The sequence below is a fragment of the Camelus ferus genome, chromosome 13 (genome assembly GCF_009834535.1).
Source record: "Camelus ferus isolate YT-003-E chromosome 13, BCGSAC_Cfer_1.0, whole genome shotgun sequence".
Taxonomy (NCBI): Eukaryota; Metazoa; Chordata; class Mammalia; order Artiodactyla; family Camelidae; genus Camelus; species Camelus ferus.
In genome coordinates this window covers 16440860-16460599 of record NC_045708.1, presented here as the reverse complement: position 1 = coordinate 16460599, position 19740 = coordinate 16440860, and the positions used below count along the sequence as shown (strand labels likewise).

General features: G+C 45.7%; 1 protein-coding gene across 3 annotated transcripts; it reads left to right on the top strand.

Moving 5' to 3' along the window:
- The first annotated feature begins 4175 nt into the window (after positions 1-4175).
- HMGCL (3-hydroxy-3-methylglutaryl-CoA lyase) lies at positions 4176-19115 on the top strand. Of its 3 annotated transcripts, XM_006179148.3 has the most exons (9): positions 4176-4325; positions 7659-7742; positions 9681-9788; positions 10504-10599; positions 11724-11872; positions 14167-14230; positions 15645-15833; positions 17184-17309; positions 18366-19115. In XM_006179148.3, the coding sequence occupies exons 1-9, from the start codon at positions 4266-4268 to the stop codon at positions 18465-18467; spliced, it is 978 nt and encodes a 325-aa protein (XP_006179210.1). In that variant the 5' UTR covers positions 4176-4265; the 3' UTR covers positions 18468-19115. The 3 variants fall into 3 exon arrangements, with proteins under 3 accessions (XP_006179210.1, XP_032351349.1, XP_014410085.1); XM_032495458.1 differs by lacking the exon at positions 9681-9788; XM_014554599.2 differs by lacking the exon at positions 15645-15833.
- Positions 19116-19740: the final 625 nt, after the last annotated feature.

Genomic DNA, 19740 nt, shown 5'->3' with positions numbered 1-19740 from the left:
CTTTCTCTTTTTTGGGTAGGGGGGCAGTTCATTAGGTTTATTTGTTTTTTAATGGAGGTACTGGGGATTGAACTCAGGACCTTCTGCATGCTAAGCAGGCACTCTGCCACTGAGCTATACCCTCCCCCCAACCAATGTACTTTCTGTCTCTGAATTTGCCTATTCTAGGTATCTCATACAAATGGAATCATATGCTATGTGAGTTTTTGTGCCAGGCTTCTTTCACTTAGCATTATTTTTTCAGGGTTGATCCGTGTTGTAACGTGTATCAGTACTTTCTTTCTTTATGGCTGGATAACTGCATTGTATGGACATAGCACCCCATTTTGTTTATCTATTGATCATTTGGACATTTGGATTCCTTCCACTTTTCAGCTAATTATGAATGAGGCTGATATGAACATTTGTGTATAAGTTTTCGTGTGGGCATACATTTTTATTTCTCTTGAGTATATAGAGTGAAATTATTGAGTCACATGGTAGCTCTTTGTTTAACTTTTTCTAGTGATCAAATATATATAACATAAAATTTGTCATTTTGAGCATTTTAAGTGTACAATTCAGGGTCATTGAGTACTTAACAATGTTGTGCAACCATCAACACTACTTATTTCTAAAATTTGTATTACCCTGAAACATAAACTATAAACTTTAAGCAATAATTCCCCATTCCTCTCACCCTCCAGCCATGGTAATCTCTAATCTTCTGTCTCTTTGAATTTGCTTATTGTAGATATTTCATATAAGTAGAATCATACAGTATTTCTCCTTTGTGTCTGGTTTGTTTCACTTAGCATAATACTTTTAAAATTTATTCATATTATAGCATGTATCAAAATTTCATTTCTTTTTAAGGCTGAATAATATTGCATTGTACATATATATGTACATGAGATGCAATACTGTTGTACATATTTTGTTCATTTATTAGTTGATGGACATTTGAATTGTTTACACCTTTGGGATATTATGAATAATGCTGCTATAAACATTGATGTAAAAATTATCTCTTTGAGTTCCTGCTTTTCAGTCCTCTTGGGTGTATACCTAGGAGTGGAGTTGCTGGATCATATGGTAATTTTATTTTTAACTTTTTAAGGAAGTGCCAAACTGTTTTCCACAGCAGCTGCACCTTTTACATTCCCACTAGTCATGTATGAAGGGTCCAATTTTTCCACATCCTCACCAACACTTATCTGTCTTTTTGATTATAGCCATCCTAGTGGATGTAAAGTGTCTTTTATTTTTTGAGCCACTTTCTAAAGTTATAATATTTTAGGAAATCCACTTCAAAGTTTTCGGATTTATTGTCCATACATTTGTATATTAAACAGTGCAGTGTCTTTAATTCTGTCCTCTTGTTTTATTCATGTCTTTTTTGGGTGTGATCAATGTGGTCACACAATGTTGTCAATTTTATTAGTCTCAAAGAGCCAGTTTTCTTTTTTCTTTTTTAATTGGATTATCCTCTCTCATTTGTAACTTTTTTCCTATGTCATTCAAATTTCTACCCTTATTTTGTCTTCATTCTACTTAATAGGAGTTTTCCAGTTGTTCTTTTTCTCACATCTTGAATTAAAATAAGTTTCCAACTGAGGGTGGCCCCGGGCAGACTTCCATACATTTGCTCGTATTACTCTTACAGTAAATATTTACTTAGTGCCAGCCATGTACCTGGCATTGTGGACATCACAGTGAACAACCAGTTAAAAAGTCTTTGAATCCATTTTGAATTAATTTTGTATATGGCATCACGTAAGGGTGCAATTTCATTCTTTTGCACGTGGATATCCAATTTTCCCAGCACCATTTTTTGAAAAGAATTTTCTTTCCCCATTGAATAGTCTTAGCATTCTTGTTAAAAATTATTTGACCACATATGCAAGGGCTTATTTCTGAGTTTTCTATTCCCATCTGTTGGTCTAAGGCTTCCTTTATGCCAGTACCACACTGTTTTAATTAATAGAGTAAGTTTTGAAATCAGGAAATGTGAGTCCTCCAACTTTGTTCTTTTTTTAAAGATCATGTTGGCTATTCAGGGTTGAGTTGAGATTCTGTATAAATTTCAGGATTTTTTTTTTTAAGAAATCAAAGTCACCTCATTCATTTATTCATTCATTTTTATTCCACAAATATTGATTGAGCATCTACTGGGTGTGAGGTTTTGTTCTATACAGTTGGGATACAGCAGTGAACAATGCAAATAATGTTCCTGTCTTTGTGAAGGAAAGTAAATGGTAAACAATTAAACACACAGGATTAATTTTTTTTAATGGAGGTACTGGGGATTGAACTCAGGACCTCATGCATGTTAAGCACATGCTTTACCACTCAGCTATACCCTCCCCCCAGGATGTTTTTTTCTATTTCTGCAAAAACCGTCACCAGGATTGCAAAAAGGGATTGCAGTGACTCTGTAGCTACAATCACTTTTGGGTAGTACTGACATCTTAACAATATTAAGTTTTCCAATTCATGAAACAGATGTCTTTCCGTTTATTTATGTCTCCTTTAATTTCAGCAGTGGTTTGTAATTTTCAGTGTACAGGTCTTGAAACCCATATTTATTATAAACACCAGGCTAGTATTTGGGGGTCAAGTTCAGCCCTCTAGCTGCAGGTTTAAGAATTCTGTGAGCAGTGGTCTGTTACAATAGAGGAAATTTTTGGTGCTGTGGAAGCATAACAGAACACTTACCATGTCTTGTTCTCTCCCTAGATAAAATCTGAGCCCCTTGAAAGCAGGGACAGTGCCTTCTCTGCCACTCTGAGAATGTCAGTTCATTGTGTGAAGGAAAAGCCCAGCTGGGCTAACAAGCTAAGTCATAAATCTAAGTGTGGTAAGTGTCAGTTTACTGATCTAAGTTCTGCTGGGCTAACTCGTAAATCTGAAGTTTAGTGTCAGTTTACTTGGCTAACAAGCTAACTCGTAAATCCAAGTTCAACAAGTGTCAGTAACGTGATCTGTTCCAAATTGATAAGCTCCAGTGTACTGATTCCTTGCTTTTTGTTGTTTGAGCCTTATTGGCTAATAGACCCATACTTGTAATTAACCCTATAAAACCTCATGTGCACGTCTTGGAGGTGCTCAGAGCTTCGGAGCAGAAGCCCCTCTGAGCCCGCCGGCGCAATAAATCTGAGTACTCCAACCCTCCGAGTGGTGCTTGTTTCTTGGCTGGCCTGTCATTTCCATAACAATTGCACTCATTGGATATTCACCCACCCAACAGCCACAGTGACTATTTGCAAAATGCAAAGTTGATCATATCTTCCTGCTTAAAATCCTTCAAATGCATTGCTATTATGATAGCTGTTAATGTGTTCTCCAAAGCCCCATGGTACAGTCCCTACCAATTTCTCCCATCTTAGTGGGAAGACCCCTTCTAACTCCTTCCCTGCTCTCCAGTCTTTCTGGCCTTTCCATATTTCTAAAGCAATGTTTTCAAACATTTCTAATTGCAGCCTACAGTAAGAAATTTATTTTACAGTGCAACCTAGTTTGTTATATAATAACAAACAAAAGTTTTGCAAAGCAGTACTTACCTTCACTTATACAATGCACTCTGATACTTTCCTGTCTATTTCTTTTTAAAAGTACCCACTAAATTGATATTATGACCAATGTGGTACAACATATATTTTAAAAAACACTGGTCTAAGCATTCAGTTTCTTTGCCTTGGGGCTTCTGCATGTGTTATGCTTTCTGTCTGGAAAGCTTTTATTGTATCTTTACTTCGTTAAATCTTACTCATTCTTCAAGGTATGAAATTAAAGGATGCTTCTCTCTCTGGAGTAGACTGTCTGCATTGAGTCCTGAAGATCGTGATGAATGAGCTAATATGTGCAAATAACTCAGAACAGTGCGTGGTAAATAGTAATGCTTCATCTTATTGCGAAAGGTAATTACATAACTGTATATGTGATTGTTCATATTTCTTACCACATCACCCAGACTACAAATCATGAAGTCAGAGACTTTGGTTAATTTTTGTTCACCTTTACAGTCCCAGCGCCTCTTTGGTTAATTTTTGTTCATCTTTACCGTCCCAGCGCCTCGACCTGGCACACAGAAGACGCTCGGGAAAAGTGATTAACAAACAACTGGCCAGACGGAAGAAAAACGCAGACGGGCTGGGGGCGGAGCCAGCATATGGCGTCACCGCGTCCGTCCTGGAGGCCCCGCCCCATAGGCTGGGCCATGCCTACCCAACGCTCGGCGGTCACGTGGGACGCCGCTGCGCCGCTGCGGAGAAAGCTGGGCCAAGATGGCGACAGTGAGGAAGGCGCTGCTGCGGAGACTGGTGGGCTTGGCGTCCCTCCCGGCTGTAAGTGCCTCGGCCTGCCCAGGGGCGGTCCTGAAGGCACCATGACGGTCTGGGTCGGGGGCTTGGCCCGTAGCGGCTGCTCTCTGAGAGGCGAAGCCAGACAGCTTTTCAGGCGAGAGTCAGGAGGGACTTGGAGCCTTGAATCTTCTCTGTGCCGCTCAGATCCCTTGAGGGTCATGGGGAAACTGAGGCCCAGAGACAGAGAGAGACTTGCCCGTGTCCTGGAGACCTGCGACGCCATCCCAGGTGTCCTAGTTCCCTAGCCAAGGCTCTTCCCGGTGACCTTGGCACTTTTCTCCCTCTCATTGAGCCTCTGCCCTGATCAAGCTCCTCATAAGTGAAAATCACGAATACCCTGCCGGTTCCGAGTGGAAAAAGTAAAGTCATCCCCTTCCCTCCGCCTCCACTTCCAGCTCTTGTTGCGTTTGCAGACGCTTGGCGAGCTGCCCTAGCGTTCTGAGCGGGACTTGAATCGCGTGGGACGCGAGGTGTAATTCCCTTGGAATTGTACTTTGGGCCTGTGCGATCCTGATATTTTCCCCCCTCTCCCCCGCCCTCAGAGAGTGGAGGGAAAGTGTAGGAGACCGAGTTATATAAAGGGTTGAATACGTTGTGTAGATTAAAGCTCAAGCCGTGGTGTCACAGTGGTTCTGAAGACACTTTCTAGGCTGAGTGACAGGTCTCTAAACCCCAGTTTTCTTGATCTTTAACATGGAAAAACATTACCTCAGGGTTGGTTTGGAGATTAAAGAAAGTGTAAGTAAAGCATTTGACATTGTTCTGGCTCTTAGAAAGTGATGTATCAGTTGTTGCCTTAGAGTTTAGAGGAGTTAAAACTGTGCAGCAGTTAAAAATTACACTATCTTGGCAGTGGGCCTCTCTCAGAAAACCATTTCAGTGTCTACTAGGCCGCTGTCCCCCACCAGTTGCTCATGTGCAAAATAAAGCTGGTAATTCCAACCTGAAATGTTAAGGAAATTAAATGAGATGGTGTAATGAGATGGTCATGGTGGGCCCTCCATAGGGTTACAGGCATAGACTTGCTGTCAGAACTAGACAGTAAAGTCCAGCTTCCTCACTTCCTGGCTGTGTGATTTTGGGTCTTTCTGAGGCTGTTTCTTCCTCTGTGGAGTTGGGATAGTGATAGTCCCTGTCACTATGGACTAAATGAGGTGCTGACGTGTGAAGTTAGCAGTGGGCTTTAGTCAGTATTAGCTGTCGATATAGGTACACCAAAGCTCAGGAGGCTGTGGTCCAGGTTTTGTGTGGTAAGAGGGGATTATTTCTAGGCAGAACTTTATGGGGGAAATGAATTTATTTACCAAGAGAAGACTAGAGGGAACAACAGGTGGCAGAGGCATTGTGGCGTAGGGGTTAAGAACGTGTGCTCTAGATCCACATTGTCGGGTCCAGATACTGGCTCAGTGACTAGCGAAGCATGTGACTTTGGGAAAGTTACGTAATTTCCTTGGGCTTCAGATTTCTTACAGTAAAATGGGAATTATAATAGTTCCTACCTAGCAAGGTTATTAAGAGAATGATATGGATTAATATGCAAAAGGAACTTATAAGTGCCTGGCAAATGGTAAATGCTTAGTAAGTGTGAATTGTTTTGTTGTTAGTATATGAAGAGTTCTTATGGGGAAGGAAGTGGAATTGAGTTTCTAATAAAAGGAACTTGGGAACAGGTTTCACGTTCTTTCAAAAGCATTCAACAATTATTTACTGAGCCCGTATTAGGTCCCAGGGCCTTCAAAATATAGCAATTAATAAAACAAAGTCCCTGCCTCATGGAGCTTACATTCCATTGGGATCCTTTTAGGGTAATGTACCAGCAGAGGCTGAACATCCCTGCTGGAGGGAGATTCAACTTTCAGGGACCTTCCAAACTAGCCTGTTGACTTCGTGACATTCAGTGGCTCATCACTTTAGTCTCTAGGAAACTTTGCTGGCTAAAAGCAAGGCCAGTTCAGGTGAGTTGTCTTAAGTTCTAGCTGATTCATAGCCAGGAATATTTCCTTCCTTAAGGGTTTTAGGAATTTGGGGTCCTTAGCAGATTCCCAGTACACCTCTCCCCTTGTCCCATTGCAGTATGTTTATCCAGATTAAATTTGGTAAAAATGAAGTTAATTTGAAGAGTATTAAGTAGTATTAAGAATAGAGGAAAGGGGTGGGGGAAGCCTCATGTTACTTGGTGATGAAGAGGAAGATTTTATACAGAGGACTTTGTATAGGGCAGACTTCATATAGAGGAGACTGAGGGCCTTTATTTAAAATGTCAACTGCTGAAGGTTTCATTTCCTCCCAGACTGACTCCTTGTCATCACCCAGCCTGCGATTGTAACAGAACAGAAGCCTCCTCCACTCCCCTCAACCCCAAAAAGTCCAAGACTATGCCTCACCACACTCAGTAATTGCCCTCCTCTGGGGAAGCTATGCCCTTCATGCATTTATTTGTTGTTTTAATAACTTTTTAATGAGAGCCTTCTTTGTGCCAAGCACAGGGGCAAACAGTGTGATGAAGTGGAGGTCAAGACAAAGTCTCTCATAGAGCTTATGTTCTACTGGGGGAAACACTGGGCAGGCATTATTTGCAGGGCTCTCAAGGAAGTAATTGTACTCCTGAAATAGAAAACAATGAGGGTGAAGGAATTGGCAGCTTCACACACCTTTCATGACTGAAAAGTGGAGTCAGATGTGGGAAGAGCCAAGTGGAGAGCAGTTGGGGGCAGAGGGAACTGCAAGCACTGAGGCCCTGCTGTGGGAGAAAGGCTGGTGGGTCTGGAGTATAGTGACCCATCAGTGGGGTGGGTGTGGAACAGTAGAAATAAGTAATAAATTCACCAATAGGCAGGAGTCAAATGATGCAAATCTTACAGACCAAGGTGAGTTGGGGAAGGGGATGAGTCAGGTTTCTGGCTTAAGCAACAGGATGCATGTGATGTTTTTTTCTGAGATAGAGTGAAGTCAGACTGGGCTTTAGGAGAAATTAAACAGTTCTGTTTGAGGACTTCTAAGTTTGAGAGGTACAAATAGGTTTGTGTAAAAAACAACCTAAGTGCTCAAATGTCAGGCAGCTGGAAATGGGTCTGGACTTCAGAAGAGTTGGAAATGGCTCTGCACTGGGTGCGGGAATCTCTTACTACTTCCTGTTTCTAAGTGAAATATTCTTTTTGTTCTTAATTCTGAAACAGACCAAATGTGGATTAAAGTGTGAGAAATATTACTTCATATCTCAGTATTAATGTGATGGATGCATTTTTTAGATTTGTCCCCCTGGAGAATTGTGACAGTCTCTTCCTGTTACTTTTTGTTTCCTCTTTTAAATCAAAGGTCAGCATCTCATCTGGGGGTACTTTCCCAAAGCGGGTGAAAATTGTGGAAGTTTGTCCTCGAGACGGACTACAAAATGAAAAGGTAAAAATGGAAATCAACCAAAAAAGTTTTTTTCAGGCCTTGAGAGTTCCATGTGATGGGTACAAAGCTATGCAAGATATGCTCACTCTGCCTGACTTAGGGCCAAGTTGGGGAGGCCAGGCATCTGTGCCAGTTCAGTCATCCAAGATGGTGGTGTCACAAGTAGTGTGTCCCCAGGTCCATCCCAAGGCCCTTTGGGGTGTTGCAGGAGTGCAGAGGGAAGGTGAGGGCATGCCTTTGATCCAGCAATTCCATATGAGGGGATTTGTCCAAAGGAAGACATGAAGGTCACATGCAAAGATTTAGCCTTGGAGATGCTCCTTACAACCCTATTGTAACAGCAGGACAGTTGGAAACAACCTAAATGTTCAGTATAAGGAACATTAGATCAGATACATTAATAACTACATAAAATGGAATATTATGAAGCTATTAATAATTTAGGAGTATATTAAGTGACTTAAGCAGATTATAAAATAGTAAATATATATAAATAGTATATATATATATATCTTATACTTTTGCATATGAAACAAAAAAGCTTATATATGTGTGGGGGTATCTCCCCTGCTGTCCAGTAGAACTTTTTGTGAAGTCAGAAATGTTCCAGACTTGAGCTGTCGCATACAGTAGCCATTAGACACATGTGGCTATATAGCACTTGAAATGTGGCTGGTGTGGCTGGGGAATTGAATTTTTAATGTAATTTTAGTTACATTTAAATAATCACATATGGCTAGTGCCTAATGTATTGGGCTGCACAGATCTAGAAAGTTACATATTGGGGTGTTAATAGTATTATCTCTGGGAGGTTTTAAGGGTGGTTTTCTTTTGTTTTACATATATTTTTCTGAAATAATCATGTATTAATTTTTTTACAATAAGAAAACCTTTTTCTTTTTTATTTTTTTAAAGTATAATCAGCCTAGCTTTAATAGTGAGCGTTTGTTGGAAACCGTAAGCTGTAAGGTCCCGGAGGGCAGGATCTTGTCTGTTCTGTTCACCACTGTACCTATAGTACCTAGCACAACCCCTGGAACATGAAGGGCTCTCAGAAATTACTTGTTGGGAGGAGGGTGTAGCTCAGTGATCGAGCACGTGCCTACCATGCACAAGGTCCTGGGTTCAATCCCCAGTACCTCCAACAAAAAAGTAAATAAATAAGTAAACCTAGTTACCTCCCCCTCGTAAAAAAAAAAAAAAAAAAAAGTTGTGAAATGGATTAAATTAAAGCAGTGAGAGAGAAATTAGGAATAGAAGGTCCTGGCAAGAAGGGCTTGGAGTTTTTAGATTTTTAACCTAAGCCTGTAAGTACTTGGGAGCCATGAAAGGCTTTTGAGCAGATACTGGAGGCTGTGTTTTAGAAGGATTCCTGTGTGGGGTGATTTGGTAGAGTGAGACCATGCCATAATGCATACAGGATAATGACAGCAGATTTGGATATAGGAATCTATAGAATCTGGTAAGCAACTAGACATGGTGGGGGAGGGAAAGAAAGAAGCCCCAGACTGAACATGTGAGGATGATCTCCTCTGCCAGCTGAGAGCTAGAAAATGGGAGGGTGTGCTCCTTTGGACCCAGAGGGTTGGTCATCCCTGCCCTTTCAGGCCATGGTACATTGCTCTCAGTTTGTTTATGATTGTGTTATAAAGTAACAAATTTAGTTTAAAAGCCAGTATGACAGAAAAATATTGTTTCCATGTAAGTATGAACTCCTTTTCAAGTGAGAAACTGCTTCCATTGCAAAACACTATCTGTAGAACTTGAAGACCAGCTTTACTGCACCTGCTGGTGTGAATTCATGTTAGCATTTGAAGGTTGAGATAGTGAAGTGCTTGCCGTAGCAAAAGCTTTGAACAGACAGGCTGCATCCTGAGACCATTTTATTCCTACCTTGGCTGACCTGTCTTCCCTGGTATTTTTCTCTCTCCATTGCAGAATATCATACCTACTCCAACAAAAATCAAGTTGATAGACATGCTTTCTGAAGCAGGACTCCCTGTTATAGAAGCCACCAGCTTTGTGTCTCCCAAGTGGGTTCCTCAGGTGAGCCCCAGTCCTTGAGCATTTCTCAGATGAAAGGGATGTAAAGTTTTGCATTTGCCCTAGAAGTAAGTAGAAGTTAGGAACGTCAGTTTCTTGGCCTCTGGCTTTGAGGGGTCTCAGGTGATTAAGTCACATGGTGGAGCAACAGAAAGTGCCCTGGGAGGCAGGAGGCTCGGATTCAGTCTTGGCTCTGCCCTGGCTTGCTTGGTGAGCCTGATGAGGCCTCCCCATCCCCAGTTTCAGGAAAACATTTCACATCTCTTCTGACTGTAGAAGTCTAGAATCTCTAGTCCTGTCTAGAGGTATGGCTTCTGCGTTTGTAAAAGGGAAAGACTGACAACTCTTGCTTCACAGAGACAGTCAACTGGGAGGAAAGATCCTGTCCTAGCTGAGGGTTAGAAGACAGAGAGCTGAGCTCAGTGCTGGGCTGTGAGCACGTTCTGAGTAAATGTCTGAAAGTATCATTACCACTGTCACTGCTTCCGTAGAGCTGACAGTATTAACCATATGGAGAAATTGGGGATCTCATGCATGCCAAGGAGCCTTCTGGAGTCAAACAAATAGTAAAAGCATTGGGGAGACTCAGCTCTGCAAAAGGACTTATTCTCCAAGGATTCTGGAGGACAGAGATTTTGTGCTCAAAAAAAGGTTTTCTGTACCTGAGGTCTCTGTCTGCCTTTGGTGGTGACTTGGCGATGTGTTCTTTGGCTCCCAGATGGCTGACCATGCTGAAGTCTTGAAGGGCATCCGGAAATTTCCTGGCACCAACTACCCTGTCCTGACCCCAAATTTCAAAGGCTACCAGGCAGCGGTAAGACTTGTTTTTGGTGGAGGCCCTTTAAACAAGATTGAAGGCATTGGTCCCTGTCTTGTCCCTGGGCCTCAGTCCCTGTCTCAGGATATCTATCTGAATGACTGGTCTCCAGTGGTCATGGGCACCATCAGACAGACCTGGGGGCAGTCCTGGCCCTGCCACTCCCATCTCTCTGATCTTGACAAGCTGCTAAACCTCTTTGAGTCTCAGGTTCTGCCTATAAAATGGGGCTAATGATAGTTCCTAACATTGTGAGGATTTCAGAGGATAGAATGCACATAAATTGCTTAGGAAGAGCCTGGTAGAAGACAGAGCCTAATAAATGTTAGCTCTTGTGTGACTGCCTGTTTCCTCTGTAGAGAAAGGTAACCAAGCCTCCACAAGAGTTCAAAGGTGATTGCTAGTATGTGCCAACTTTCTTATAATTTTAGATGAGAACATCATTGGAGATATTGATTCTGAATTTAGGCAAAAAGTGTCTTTTAGGACTGATTTCCAGGCTGGTGATGGCAGCAGCAGTGTTGGTCCTTGGGGGAAGGCCAAGACTTCTTTTTTATTGAGATATAATTCATGGTATTAATCTCCTAGGGCTGCCATTACAAAATACCAAAAACTAGGTAGCTTAAAACAACAGAGATGGATTCTCCCACAGTTTTGGAGGTTGAAGTCCGAAATCAAGGTGTCAGTAGGGTTGGTTCATTCTGGAGACTCAGGGAAAAACCTGTTCCATGTCTCCCTCCTAGTTTCTGGTGACAGCTGGCAGTCCTTGTGTTCCTCAGCTTGTAGGTGCATCACTCCACTGTCTGCCTCTGTCTTCACTGGCCTGCCCTCCTGTGTCTGTCTTCACATGGCTGCCATCTTGTAACGGCACTGATCATATTGGAGTCGGGACCAATATGACCTCGTCGTAACTAATTACATCTACAGTAACCCTGTTGCCAAATCAGGTCACAATCTGAGATACTGGGGGTTAGTTTCAACATAATTTTTGGGGAAGGACAATTCAACCTAGAAGAGTCACATATCACAAAAATCACTGTAAGACGAGGGTTTTTGCCACTCTACGTTAGTGTTCCTTGAAGAACAACAACGCTGAAAGGAATTCATCTGGCTATTGGCAGGTTGCTGCTGGAGCCAAGGAAGTGGCCATCTTTGGAGCTGTCTCTGAGCTCTTCACCAGGAAGAACATCAACTGCTCCATAGACGAGAGTTTGCAGCAGTCTTATGAAATCTTGAAGGCAGCTCAGGCAGCCAGTATCCCTGTGCGGGGGTGAGTCTGACCACATCGGTGCTGCCCGTCTTTTCCTCAGTACCCTCTGGAATGGGGCCAGGCTCTGACTCAAGCGACCCTCCCTCACAAACCCCTTACCCTGAGTGCAGGCAGCACAGGCTCTACACCTAGACATCTTCTCCTAAGTAAACGTGGTCAGAAGGAATGCAAGCAAGTGCTTTCTCCAAACGTAATTTGTGGGTCGGTTCACCAAAGGAATCTAGCAGGACAGGACACTAAGCCAGGTTTGTGGAGGTCAGTTTAACCCTGGCTCTACCACCAACTCTTCACACATGCCTGAAGAATCCTCTAGGCCTCTGAAATGTCTCCAGCATCACATCTTTAATAGCAGTAGTGCCAGGCGTTGTCCATCTGTATCTGATTGTAGCGTCACAATCATCCAGCCAGGAGAGTGCTAGCCCCACTTCCAGATGACAAATTTGGCTCAGGAAGGATGAAGAGTCCGCTGTCAGGTCACACAACAACTCGCAGACAGAATGCTCGTTCAGAAGTTGATCTCATCTGATCTCATCACCCCCTGATTAAAAACCTTTCAGTGACCTGTCAACTCTAGAGTTTTCAGCATGGTTTACAAGCCCCTGTGTGATTCAGCCCCTACCACTCTGCAGCCTCTTTGCTCTCTGCTCCCTTCTTGCCCTACTTCCTCTGCCCACTGGATGGAACTTCTTTCCATCTGTCACATGCCCCTGCTCTTTCCTGCCTCTGGGCCTTCACACGTGCTTTCTGTGGACTCAGAACCCCCTTCCTTGTACATCCTACCTGTCAAGGCTAACTTTCTCATCTTCAGGTCCACTTTCTCCAAGAAGCCTTCTCTGTCCTTCAGCTGGAGTTGGTGCCTCTCCTCCGGGTTACCACAGTCCCCTGGACATCCTCTAACATAGCACTTAGCTGCTTGTTAAATCCTCCCTCCTGCCGCCCTGACTGGACTCTGCTCTCCCTGAGGGCGGGGCCCACATCTCTGTCAGTCCCTGGTGTGCTCCCTCTCCCAGCACACCCACTGTGTGCACAGGAACCGCTGGGCAGATGATTGGATGGGGAAGCAGGGGCGTGTCGGGTCTGCCTGTGCTCTTTCTTCAGTATTTCTCTTAACTTTTCCTTGCTCAGCAATGATTGGAGAGTAGGGAGGGTGGAATTGAAATGGAAAAATACGCTGAGATGGTTGAGTCTGAAATTGTTTATCCAGCAAATACTCATTATGCCTCTTAACATGCAGAGTAGTTTGCTAGACTCTAAAAGGTTTTAATGGAGCCTCAGCCTCAGTGGGGTGAGTGGGCATAGAAGTGTCTACACCCAAGATCCAGACTCCTTACCTTAGCTCGCAAGACCCTGTGATCAGGCCAGTGGCCACCTCTCAACCTCATGTTGTCCTTCTTTGCCCCTTTCTGCCTGTACCTCAGCTATTGTGTTCTTTGTCCTGTGTCTTGAACACACTTAATCTTCATCTCAAGGCCTCTGCACTGGCTCTCTCTGCCTGGAACGTGGCTCTCCCCAGTCTCAGCTCCAGCACCGTGTCTTCACAGCGGTCTTCCTGGACCATCCTGACTCCTGTGGGCCTCCCCTTCTGGCTTCTGTCACAGTTGTCTTGTCTTTTCTTCATAGCATGTCATTTTCTGAGCTTATCTCCTTCACTTTTTAGATTACCTTTTTATCGGCTGTCTTCCTAACTTGAAACTTCAAGCTCCATGAGGGTAGGGACCTTTCAGCCTTGCTCACTGCGTACTCCAGTGCCTGGCACATTATGGGGCAACTCATTATCAGTTGAATAAATGAGTGTATGAATCCTCCAGCAACTCACCAGAGCAGCTGATCCCTTGGCCCTCAGGCCAGCCCAGCTTTTTTGTTCCTGCTTTGATTTCATCATCCTTGGTCCTCTTCTGTGTGTGGGCCCCACCTTGGCCTGTGTTCTACTTTCCCTCCCCCGTGTGCCTCAGGCGGCTGCTCCTGTTGCCCTCTCTAGCTTCTCCTCCAGCGCTGTTCTCTGGCTGCCTCTCCTGAGACTGTGCACCCCCAGCTTCCTGAACTGCAGGCCTGTTAGTCCCTTCCCTTCCCTTCCCTGCCACGGTGCTGCACCGCCCCCTCCTGGCACTGAGCGGCACTGCCCTCATTTGGCTCCACATCATTGAATCAGCCTTTCACCCACACCCTTGGCCTCCTGCCCAGCTGCTGGTTTGGGTGCAGGCTGACTAGCGATGTGTCAAACAGCCACCCTGCCTCAGCCCTGCTGGTTGAAGAGTTCCAGGGCATTGACATCATTCCTCCCTGTTTTCCCACAGGTACATCTCCTGTGTGCTTGGATGCCCTTATGAAGGGAAGATCTCCCCGGCTAAAGTAGCTGAGGTGTGTGTTTGTTAGGGTGTGAGGGTTGTGAGGGCTGGCTCCGTGCTTGCCCCTGAGCGCATGGGTTGCTCTCGCCACCCTTTCCTTGAGGCTCCTTCATTAAGCCCCTCTGAGAGCAGAGCCCTGCACTTGCTCCTGGAGGCCCACCTCCCTGCCTGGGCATGGAGTCTCTGAAGCCCCTCCCTCTACCCCAGAGTGAAAGCCTGACTCAGTTTCTAGCCTGGTCAGTGGACAGATGATAACTGAGGTGAGAATCCTTGTAGTAGTTGGAGAGGCCACTGGACATCCTCTGAGCAGTAACCCAGTCAGCTCTGAGAAGAACACAGTACAGGAATTGAGTTTGAGCAAACCAAGAGCTTATGTCATTTTGTCCTCAAAACCACCCTGTAAATGTGGTGTTATTATAGTTACTCCATTTTACAGTTGAGGACACGGAGACCAACTAACTTGCCATGTAGGTTGTAAATGGTGAAACCAGGTCTCAGCCCACATCTGCTTATCTCCAAAGCCCTCTTGCTCTTCCCACCCACCAGCCAGAAACGAGCAATGGTAGCAGTAGCAACTGCTTATTGAGAGTGGCGGCTGTAGTCCGGATCTCAGCCTTCTGTTGGCTGCCAGTGCTCCCCATAGCCCTACAGAGGCTGATCACTATTTTTCCGAAGCAGAAGTTGAAGCTCAGCAAAGTTAAGTCCATTGCCAGGATCCCCCAGCGAGTGAGCCGCAGAACTGGGATTTCACCTTAGCATACGTCACTCCAAAGCCGCCTCCTTTCACTGCCCCTCTACCCCCCGCAGGCTGCCATGGTTCCTTGTCGCTCCATGGCAGTAGGGGAGGGGGTCACCATCTCCTTTATCCAGCAGGCCATCATTGAGTACCATCTACATCCCTGGCCCTGCCACATCCTTCCTCCACCTTCTCCCACAGAACAGTGTACGACAGCACCTCCTCAGGTGGAGCATATACTGCTCTGGTTTTGCAAAGATTTTAGGAGTTTACAAATGGGCTCCTAAAAATTTTATGTACTTCTCTTTAAAATATATCACTAGCACTTCAGACCCATGATTTCACACATCGTCTTACCAAGGATAAAGCTACATGAAAGGAATAAATTCTGCTGATTCCAGTACCTGGGTCTGACACTGTGTGTAGAGGGGTGAGTGAAGGACTAGATTTTAACTGGGTGGGAGGGGAACACGGGTTGGAGCTCCAGGGCCTGTAGCAGTGGCCAGTTCTGCTCCCTTACGTCCCAGTCTCCTAATGACTAGAAAGAGGATTATCATTCCCACTCCTAAAGTTGTAAGGAGCCTGTGGTCCCATAGGAATTCAGTGCTTCAGACACGGAGGTGTTATGCATAGGTAAGGACCCCTGGCTCGAGGAATCTAGTGTCTTCCAAGTGCCTGCTTGTTTCCCCAGGTCGCCAAGAAGTTGTACTCAATGGGCTGCTACGAGATCTCCCTGGGGGACACCATTGGCGTGGGCACCCCTGGGATCATGAGGGATATGCTGTCTGCTGTCATGCATGAGGTGCCAGTGGCTGCCCTGGCTGTCCACTGCCATGACACCTACGGCCAGGCCCTAGCCAACACCTTGATGGCCCTGCAGGTAATCAGGGCATGCCCCAGGATAAGGGCATGTGTCCATTCTCCCAAAGGGCATGGTGGCAGGACAGCTATGTTTCATTTGTGCTCTCAGCAAGCATTCCACTCTGCTGAAGGCCGATAGCTGTGTGTCAGTCCCCAGGCTGGCTATGATGGACACAGACATGTGACCCTGCCCTGAAAGTGTCTGCATCTGGTCTGTTAGGGAGACAGTCAAGAGTTAAATGATAATCCTAATGCGTTATGACAAATGCCATTAAGGGAGGAAGCACAGGCTGAGAAGGCCTCCATCCCAGCAGGGGAGGTCAGAGAGGACTCACCAGAGGAGGCCTGAGTGAGCCTTGAAGGGCATGAAGAAGTTAAGCAGTTGAAAAGGGGAAGCAGAAAGATGACCAGGCAGCACTGCATGGCAAGACTAAGGTGTAAGGGAGGACGCAGGTGTCCTGGCCCCTAGGTAGCACGCGGGGCTGTGAGTGTGCATGTGCCTGTGCCTGTGTGTGGGGTGGGGGGAGCAGGTGGGAAGTAGGGAGGGAGGCAGAGTTCACTCAGAGGGAGAGCCTTTACTGCTGTTCCCCAAAGATTGGACTAAGACCTCAGATTGGGTTTCCCTTGAGGTTTGCTTCTGTGGGCTGGCCCAGAACGGGGGGTCCCATGGCCCAGCAGCCCCTTAGAAAGAAAGTTTAGAGTGTCTGACCACAGGCTACCTTGCAGCAGTGTTCGTCTAAGTCTGGCCTGTTGTCTGAATGTTAGCTGGAGCCATCCTGCCCACCCTTTTCCCTCTTTTTAGCTCTCAGGTTACCTTGAGAGGCTCATGTCTTTAAGCCAGATGATTCTGTTACATTCTGGGTCTATTTTCTCAGAGTTGAGGTTTAAGGAGAGAGGGGAAAGTGAAACAGTCATCTAGGAAGTGGGAGCCAGTGACCTAGGACAATGGGATAGGCCCCGTGGGGTTAGAGGCCTGTGGTGGGGGATGGGAGTGGGTAAATGAGCAAAGTAAACAACTGTAGCGGGAAGCCTCAGCAGTGGGAGAGTTTGGGTTGGTAATTGGAAGGGGCCCCTCTGAGGAGGTGGCTTTTAGGCTGAGAAGAAGAAGGTGAGGAATCAGCCATGAAAGGAAGGAGGATAGTATTCCTGGCAGAGGAAACAGTGTAGCCAAAAAGACTCACACTGCTTCAAAACTAAAAAGAGAAACACTGTCTCTTTCAGTGGGATTTTCACTTCAACAGCGTCATAAGCCAAAGGAATGATTAACTCTCAGTGAAATTTTAGGCAGCAGATGATAGGTTTACAAGAACCGGCTTTGTAGGCTCTGGTCCCCACAGTGACAGCCATGTTTCACCATCCTTGTTTCCAGATGGGAGTGAGTGTCGTGGACTCTTCTGTGGCAGGACTTGGAGGCTGTCCCTATGCACAAGGGGCGTCTGGAAACTTGGCCACTGAGGACCTAGTCTACATGCTGACCGGCCTGGGCATTCACACGGTGAGCTTTCCTTGTGCCCTGCTGGCGGCAGCCCTGAAATGACCAGAGGTCTGCCTGAAGCCAGAGGACATAAGCTGCTGGGTTTGTTCAGGGTCTTTGTGGTGGTATTGGTGCAGTTAAGAGGGGAGGGTGCCAAGGGACTAGGGCTGTTTCATCATACATTTTGAGATAACAGAGTATGTTTGACAGAGGCCATGAGAAGGCCAAGCCCTCAGCATGAGTTTGACAGTTCAATTCAAGGAAGCACCAGGGTGCAGGGAAAGAGCCCTGAAAGGGGTAAGGCCATGACCTGAAATGAGTCCGTTCCCTCTGGACTTTGTTTTGTTCTCTGTAAAATGAAGGCAGTAGAATTAGCCCCTCCAGGGCTCTGCCAGAGTTGTCAGGGTCCTCAGTGTGGGCTGGAAGCAATATACATCTGTGCTTTGGGATCAGACAGAACTAGATTTAAAATTTAGTCCTGCCACTCCCAGGCTGTGTGACCTGACAAATTACCTCACCTCTCTGGGCCTAAGAAATGGGAATAATAATTGTGCCTGTCTCACAGGGTTGTTATGAAGGTAAGTAGGAAAATGTAGAATGCTTAGCCCAGAGCTAAGCACACAGTGTGCATTAGTAAATAGGAGCTGTTGTTGTGAACAGAGGTTTCCAGTATGGCCCTTCTAGTTGTTTTTACTCCGACTTCTCTCTCCCTTGTGGTCCTGACTTCAGTATGCAGTGTTTGCCCACAGTGGCCCAGGCCTGTGCTAGACTACAAGTTGGACTTGTAGTCCTGGTGTTGGACTACAAGACTGGTGTTGGACTACAAGACTAATGAGATCCCTTTCCTGATGGCGGCACTACAAACCATTACACAGATTGAAGGCAGGCAGAGGGGTAGCCCCAGATGCCAGAGGAGATCACCTCACAGGCAGCTGGTGTCCCATTGTCAGAGGGGCAAGAGCCTAGTTGTCGTCACCTTCACTTTTCCAGTATCACAGTTTTCTGTCCTGTCTGATGTTTCCCTGGGTGTTGAGGGTATGTCATGACTTACTGCATCCTCTAACTTGTTTCTCAAAGGGTGTGAACCTCCAGAAGCTCCTGGAAGCTGGGGCCTTTATCTGTCAAGCCCTGAACAGAAAAACCAGCTCCAAAGTTGCTCAGGCTACCTCTAAGCTGTGAGAAGCCCTTCCTGTAAGCCCCAGAAGCCCTGGGGACTATGTGGGAATAGGGACACTTGTGGATGATTCACAGATGGACTTGTGGAAATGGGAATGAAATTAACAGGAGCAGGCACCTCACTGCCAGCTCTGCACAAGGATGTCTTCTGGCAGAAAGGAGGTGGACAGGAGCTGCCTGGCCTCAGGTCTTCCCTGCCTGACCTGAGTGCAAGTGAGAGGCGTGGGCAGCTGGAGGTCTCCCTTCCCTATGGACTCAAAGGCCCAGTAGTTGTATGCCTGAGGGCACTTGGGAACCCAGTTCCCTGGCTTGGGTTGATCTTCAAGTCTCACCTCTGGGTGAAGCCTGCCAGCTGGCCACTCTGCACAACTTGATGCTGCCATATTCTTGGGGCCATCACTCTCTGACTTTGTAGGGCAGTGGGGTATGGGGGAGTTTTCCCCCCCAGCTGGCAGAGGGCATTTGGTGAAGGGGGGGTGAGGGCTGAGCTGTGGTGGCCACCTGCCAACTCCAGCAGCTCTGGAAAACCTCCACTTTGATTTATAAATTCACTTATGTAATTAAAGATTTAATGACATAACCATTCCAGTATCTGTTGTGCAGATGTGTCTATATATGAGAGAGGAAATAAAGCATGTTTACAAAATTGCACTCAGAGGAAAATGTAGACTTTAGTTTATTAATTTCTGGATTTTTCTCCCTCTTTCCCCTCCTGAGAATCTGAGAATTCACAGTGACTGGAAATCAGTGGCTTAAAACTTATGCTGACCAGAGCACCCTGGAGAGGTGGTTTCTGAGGCTCTTGGCTCTGTGACCAGGGCTGTTGCACAGGATCCTCTGCAGGCAGCAGCCGCCGCCACTTGCTCCCGTGATTTGGGCCCAGGCAGGAGCAGCTCTGGGCGCCCTCAGCTGTCTGTACCTCAGGCTCTGCCACCTGTGGGCACTCCAGGCTGTGGGACACAAGTGGGACACTTCTTCCTTTGCTTGGGTTTCATCATTCAGTATGTCATGCCTTCATACACATCGTTCCCTAGCCCTTTCTTCTTTTTTCTTTTTTTTGAGTAAAGGTAGATTTATTTAGATACATACTCCACAGCGTGCAGGCTGTTCCAGAAGGCAAGAGAAAGGCCATGAGGTGTAGGGGTGTGGGGCTTGGGTGTTTAGTTTAGTGAAAGTAGATACACACTCCATAGAGTGTGGCCATCTTACTCAGGAGGGAGAGCAGCCACGAGGTGTGGGGATTCGTTTTTATGGGCTTGTTTATTTCTTATGCTAA

What these genes read in the sequence shown, in the direction of transcription:
- HMGCL (XM_006179148.3), top strand. Translation starts at nt 4,266, where the DNA reads ATGGCGACAGTGAGGAAGGCGCTGCTGCGGAGACTGGTGGGCTTGGCG. An exon ending in GCTTGGCGTCCCTCCCGGCT is followed by an intron (nt 4,326 to 7,658) that starts GTAAGTGCCTCG and finishes TTTAAATCAAAG; the next exon opens with GTCAGCATCTCATCTGGGGG. An exon ending in CTCCCAAGTGGGTTCCTCAG is followed by an intron (nt 9,789 to 10,503) that starts GTGAGCCCCAGT and finishes TTTGGCTCCCAG; the next exon opens with ATGGCTGACCATGCTGAAGT.